A 6,819-nucleotide genomic window follows, 5' to 3' on the forward strand; every position below is an offset into this window, starting at 1 on the left:
AAAACAGCAACTCATAACTGCTGTATCCGTTATAAGTTATGAGAGGGAACCTTCCCTGCTTTGTACACTTCATAACCTCCATGTAAAGACAACAAGCAAAGTGTATGTGTGTAATATGTCTTAGTCTTTATCTTAACCACTCCACATCTCCATTGATCAGCTTATAACAAAGCTTTTTTTGTGATAAACATAACATTGATCATATTTAAAGCCTCTTGTTGTTGGTTATGATTAGTGCAGCTCCTTTCAAGGTGGATATACGTAGGGCCCACGTCTGACCGGTCGTAGGAAGATGAAGGGGTGGGGGGGTGTAGGAGGGTGTGGGGGCGCTTGAGGTGGGGGTGGTTCGGTGGGAAGCTAAAAAAAAAAAAAAGGAAAAAGAAAGAAAAGAGCAGCGTCTGTGACTGTGCCGGTGGAGCAAGCCAGCTTTAACCTTTGCTAAGGCACACCCAAAGCACATGCCATGAGCCGGGTTTGAGCCTGCGAAACCTGGGGAAAAACACTCACGACTGCAAGAGAAATCCAATGAGAGGAACGGCTCAGACAGAGTGAGCTGCCGTAGATTGTCCAAAGGGGCAGCGTTTCTCCTAGTTCCGGTTTGTCTGCCTGTGCGCGCTGTGCGAGTTGGGACCCTAAACAAAAGGCTGCCATCATCCTAAAGGAGATATTCTGCGAGAGAGCCCGTCTGCTTGATGCTAACTAAACATGAGCTCCTATTTTGTTAATCCTCTTTTTTCTAAGTACAAAGGCGGCGAGTCACTGGAGCCAACTTACTACGACTGCAGGTTTCCACAAAGCGTTGCCCGCAGCCACACGCTGGTTTACGGACCCGGAGCAGCCGCACCGGGCTTTCAGCACCCGTCCCATCATGTGCAGGACTTTTTCCACCACGGGACCACTGGGATCTCCAACCCCGGATACCAACAAAACCCCTGCGCTTTGGCTTGCCACGGAGACGCAACGAAATTTTATGGATATGAAGCCCTTCCGAGGCAAACGCTGTATGGTACCCAGCAAGACGCAAGCCTAGCGCAATACCCAGACTGTAAATCGTCGAGCAGCTCTAACCCTGGAGAAGGACAAGGCCACTTAAATCAAAACTCCAGTCCCAGTCTTATGTTTCCTTGGATGAGACCCCACGGTCAGAAATATTTCCTATTCTTTCGATGTTACTCTGTGCGCGCGTGTGTGCGTGTTTGTGTGTCTGCTTGTGTTAGGTGTCTGTTTGCATTCGTGCTAAATATTATTGAGTATGCACGAGTGTGTCTCTTAACTATAAAACGAAATAAGTCAGGGAACATGATGGGGCACATACAACCTGTACTGCATGCTGCTGTTAACTCTGCAGCACATGTCCATACAGGGCTGAATTTTTGCTTTCAAAAGTTCCTTTAAACAACGATTTGCTGATCACAGCTCATGACAGCAGCTCTTTGTAGTCAATTATCGTTGTCATAAGATATTTCACAAACTCTAAACGCACTAGGGGGAAGAATGAATAAGTCATAGTTTAAAATATGGTGGTGCCACACACACTAGTAGCATGCAGAGTGACAGGAGGGTTAGCTGAAACACAACATGCCCCCATTATCCAGAATCCGGGTTTTAGGGGTTTGGGGGTAATTTGACCCACAGGCCCAATGTGGCTCAGACTCATACAGCCATAATCATAAGGGCTTTGTAGATATTACCTCCTCCATTCATGGATCATTCTGCTCAGGCTATCAGGCTACATTAACTCCACACAGGTGTAAGCTTCATTTTTATCTGCTCAGAGATATTTATCATTAGCCTGACCCCATCTGTTGTTACAGTGCAGCTTAACCTCATCTCTTTTCTCATACTTTTCTCTCCTCTTCTTATTTTCCTTATGTGTGTATCACTCTGTGTGTGTGTGTGTGTGTGTGTGTGTGTGTGTGTGTGTGTGTGTGTGTGTGTGTGTGTGTGTGGCTGAAAATCTCAACCAGGCTTGTGTAGGCCCTGTTGCTAGTGAGGAAAACCATACTAATTTATGTGCTTCTACACGTAGTTTAAATACTAATCTAAAATAGAATATATTGATTTTGGTTTGTAGGAATTTATCATCAATACACTGATGGCAATATAGCACACCCTTGCCTAAATTTATAGATATATTAATTAATAATTGATAGCCATTTTCAATACAAATACAGAATATCCTCACACTCACCCAGTAACTCTTTAGTGAAAGTGGGCGTAAAAGTCGGAGGAACTGCAGACAGATCTGTAAATGACACAAACATCAGTGAAACATACAACTACGTTTAGAAAATCCACACGGAATACGAACTGTATTGCTTAATAGAATTACCCATCTCACACTTTAAATAAGGGCTTCCCTCGCTCTTAATGAGTGAATGTGAATAGGAGTGAAAGCTAAATGAAGGCGCTGAACGATTAGTATTCATTAATTCTGCAAATGCAGAATTAATTATAAGTCATCTGAATGATTTTTTTTTTATTGGGGACTGTTGTCAGTCCAGCTAACCTTTTGGCTTTATTTTATTCAAGCCCCAGGCAGACGGAATGGGAGGCAAACCTACAGTCGTTACCAAACTCTTGAACTGGAGAAGGAGTTTCTCTTCAACCCTTACCTGACCCGCAAGAGAAGGATTGAGGTGTCTCACGCCCTGAGCCTCACCGAGCGGCAGGTGAAGATTTGGTTTCAGAACAGGAGGATGAAGTGGAAAAAAGAAAACAACAAAGACAAGTTTCCGGGTCAGAGAGGAGAGGCTGAAGCCGAGGCCGAGGAAGAGGGCAACGAGGACGGTGAAGGGGAAGAGGCAGAAGAGAAAGAAGCGGAAGAGAAAGAAGAGACCAAGGAGTGATTTTATGGTCCTTTTTATGGTTATATGGCTGAAAAAGAGAAAAGAGAGGTCCCATAAACAGACGAAGAGTCACAAGGAGGCAGAGAGCGTCAACTTTATGACCACCCTTTCATTATGTCAAGAGGGAACAGGAATCCCTCTTAATATTGCTGTCATAAATAGACAAAATTCTCCCTTCTCACGATTATCCTAACATGAGTTGCATTTGGATTTGGATTCTGTAGAAGCTACACACGCTTGTAGCTCATTTTCTTTGATAGAACAGTCACCCTTGCCAAAAGAGGGTCAATTAAAAACGCATGTTAGATGGAAAATGGCTTAGCTATTTTGTACCAATTTTGCTTTTAATAACTATCAGAAGCATAGCCAAATAAGATCAAAACATGACCAACGCCGACTTGTGTTGTAAATATATTATAGCCTACATTAAAAAGAACATGGACGTCATTTCAGAGTAGCCTTTCCGAAATTGTAAGCGAAATGTATGGCCTATAACTTAATAGTAAGTGTTCAAACATCATCGCAGCAGTTACATTGGCTAACGACCTGTGTAGAAACCACAAGTTTTATTATTCTAATTGTTACTGTTACTGTTTTACTCGTTTTCATGTGAATGGCCTAGACAAAGATAGCCATTAGCTCCTCAGACATCTTTTTCTAGGATTACCAGGGAAATGCAATCGTTTGAAATCCTTTGATGCTACCTAAACCTGGGGGAATTGCAATAGAGATTTCTGAATATAGAGATTTCATATGGTTTTAATTTTAAAAGTGTTCTATATCATCATTATATTAAGTTATGTATGTAGCATTTAGCCTACCCAATATACAATATACACTTGTTGAAGACAATTTGTGAGTCTTGGGAAGACAATTAGTTTAAAGCCAAGCAAACTATTTTGAGATTGTACCACGGCACTACCTAAACTCAGAGCTTTGCCTTTGCTGAATTTATATTCCTCACTTGTGGCATCGCTCTGATTCGATTGCAAGCTATTTCCCCAACAACTAAAACTGCCTATAACGCACATTTACTGTGTATGATAATACATGCTACAATTACAAGGATTTTAAAATAAGGGAATTTTTATTTTAATGTGCTGGTGACATAGCGTAGTTGTTTTGCACTGAATATAATCTTTATGTACGTCTTGTTATATATTGATGTTAACAATATGCTCGTTTCCTGGTGTTTCTCCTGTGAAAGACGGAATTGTGTGTCCCCGCCATTGTTGATGTAAAATTACAAATAAACAAAATGGCTCACAATAATTTCTGTTTTGTATTGATATTACAGCCTCGGTTACTGAAATTATTCCCTCTCCCCCCTCACACATAAAAATATGTGAAGTGAAAAGCTAGTCCAGTCTAATATGCAGCGTACATTTTCTGTTTTCTTCTTCTCTCTTATGAACCTAACCTAACTTATGAACTTTGGGATGCTGTAGAGCCAAATATGAGCCTCAGTATATCCAGAAGTAGTTTGATACAAACAATCAAAACAATTCATTAAGGAAATGGCTAAACGTGCAACAATGGTGATGTTTTGATGATGCTTTGATTTTGCGCCCATACGCGCTAAGAAAATTCCTGGCTGTGGCAGGAGGCGCGGGCATATTGAATAGCCTCTTGGCTAAAGTTAGCCTAATTTAAACTTTTCAACTAATTTGATTAAAAAACGCCAGACATGCTTTTGCAGACGTATCCCTTTACCTTTTAAGGAAAGGTTGCGAATCCCATTCACAGCATGCTACTCTCCAAAGCCTGTGTCGTGTTTGATTCATCCTCTTAATAAGAAACTTCCTCTCTTCAGGGAGGACACGAAGCTTTTCTTAATGAATCTTGGGATGAATAATGGCTGTTTGAGATGAGATGAACAAACATCTGGCGTGATGTTAATAATCTGACTAAATAATGGCAAAGCACGAGGGATGCTTTATCTGTCTCTACCATGCTAGGTGTGAAACGTTGTGTCCAGACAAACCTCAGAAAGCATCAGAGCGTTGAAATCAAAGCGGATAGGAGGCCAAGTGCAGGTAACACCTTGTGTCCCCTCCTTTCCTGTCCAGCTGCTGCTGCTTTAATGCTGACTGTTGAGAATAAACGTTAACAGTCAACATGCAATCAGAGTATCATTGAAGTAGCACAAGCACTTCCATGTCTCTCAACGGTGCAGCAATGTAGGTCACTTGAGATGTTACAATAAATAAAATACTCGGTCATGTATTAATAGTAATCTGATCCTTCTTTTTCAAATCATGAAATCTGACCTCTTCCAACTACTGTTTGCAACAGAATTCCACCCGCATTTTACTGAAATACGAGCTGTATTTTTAATTTGAAGGCCAATAACCGACTAGTTGTAATATATATATATATATTATGTATTAGAACTAGGCTACATGTCGACTAATTAACAGTACCGTCTCTCCGTGTAGTTTTCTGCATGTGTCATGCAGCTAAATTATTCAAAACGTCTGGTGCGTCTATAGCCCGTCTGCTTTTTATCCGTTCAGTTCTAGACTATCTGAACAAGCTGAAGTGATCCATTCGATGTGTATATGAGACACTATGTATGCAAATACTTCACCGTGCAGACTACTGTAAGGTGGGACTGTTATTCCTTAAATGGATACTATTTACTTATTAGGTATTTCACTTTAATTCAAAAGTTAAATACAAGTTTAATAACATTTTGATTATTTCTTAAGCTTGAAGGTAGATTATGAGTTTTGGAAAAAATTAAGGCCTAAACGGAACCGTGTGTGTGTGTGTATGTATGTATGTGTATATATATATATATATATATATATATATATATATATATATATATATATATATATATATATATATATATTAGACACATAAATAAATACAAATAAACAAAGCTGCACAATTTTCTTCAAATAACGGTTGTTTCTTAATAGTTTTATTTATTTGTTTTCAGTTTGATTGGTAAAGTTAGTGTAGCCTAACGAATGAAAACGAAAGAAAGCGCTTTACATACAGGCTTAACGATTGCATTTTAACTGTGTAAAAAGGCGCATTGCTTGCAAACTGCTTTTCACTTTTCCTCGATGTAAGTCCAAGCTGATACCACAAAATCAAATAGGGTCTTGCAGATCCTCAGTTTAGGGCTGTTTCCCCTCAATTGTGTCTTGTATTTGTCTGAATGAGACAATGTTGCGTCAAAGCGCAGCCCATCCAGGGTGTTTATTTCTCTATTTACTTGCGTGTAGTCTTTAGAAAATTCCGGATGTGTCCCCAAGTCACAGCTATTCTGCACCGTGTGTGTGTGTGTGTGTGTGTGTGTGTGTGTGTGTGTGTGTGTACACACCACAGGGTTGACATTACCAATAAAGTTTAGTGTACCTGCTGTAAACTTTATTGGCGGTGTAAATGCACGGCTCGGATGGGTCTGCATCTTTTGCCTCTGTGTGCCGAGGCTCAGTGTGGAGATCACGGCCTGCAAGGACAAGGTGCGCCGCTCATCGATCCAAGTATGTAACTTAAATGTCTCTGATTATTTGGGTGTAGTGCATTTATTTTTTTCGTTACTGAGACTATGTGCCATCATTTTCTTGGAAAAAAAAAACTGTTCTAGTGGGGAAAAACCTGCGCGTTATGCTCAAATTAAATGATTTCTCATCTATTGTTCTCTTCATCTTGAATCCTCTTACTCTTCTATATCTTACATATATTTCAATGCAATATATTTCAAAGGTGAAGACATTTTCTTGTAAACCCTTGACCGCCTCATGTTCTCATTTCTAAGATGAAAAAATGTATGTCCGTAGTTTCAAATGCGTAATTTTTTCCTTCTCTGTGTGTATTTCTCATATATCCTGTTGAAAGTTAGGACAAGATTTACAGTGTATGTTGTTTCTTTGTCAGAAGGTTGGAAAGCGCGCCTGTGTGTGTGTGTGTGTGTGTGTGTGTGTGTGTGTGTGTGTGTGTGTGTTCGTTCTCT

The 6,819-nt window shown here is 40.2% G+C and overlaps 1 protein-coding gene across 1 annotated transcript; it reads left to right on the top strand.

The window, feature by feature from the left end:
* The first annotated feature begins 616 nt into the window (after positions 1-616).
* hoxc8a (homeobox C8a) lies at positions 617-2,922 on the top strand. Its single transcript, XM_078253964.1, has 2 exons — positions 617-1,141; positions 2,533-2,922. Exons 1-2 carry the CDS (start codon positions 706-708, stop codon positions 2,847-2,849), a joined length of 753 nt encoding a protein of 250 aa, XP_078110090.1. The 5' UTR covers positions 617-705; the 3' UTR covers positions 2,850-2,922.
* Positions 2,923-6,819: the final 3,897 nt, after the last annotated feature.

The sequence above is a fragment of the Sander vitreus genome, chromosome 7, assembly GCF_031162955.1.
Source record: "Sander vitreus isolate 19-12246 chromosome 7, sanVit1, whole genome shotgun sequence".
NCBI lineage: Eukaryota > Metazoa > Chordata > Actinopteri > Perciformes > Percidae > Sander > Sander vitreus.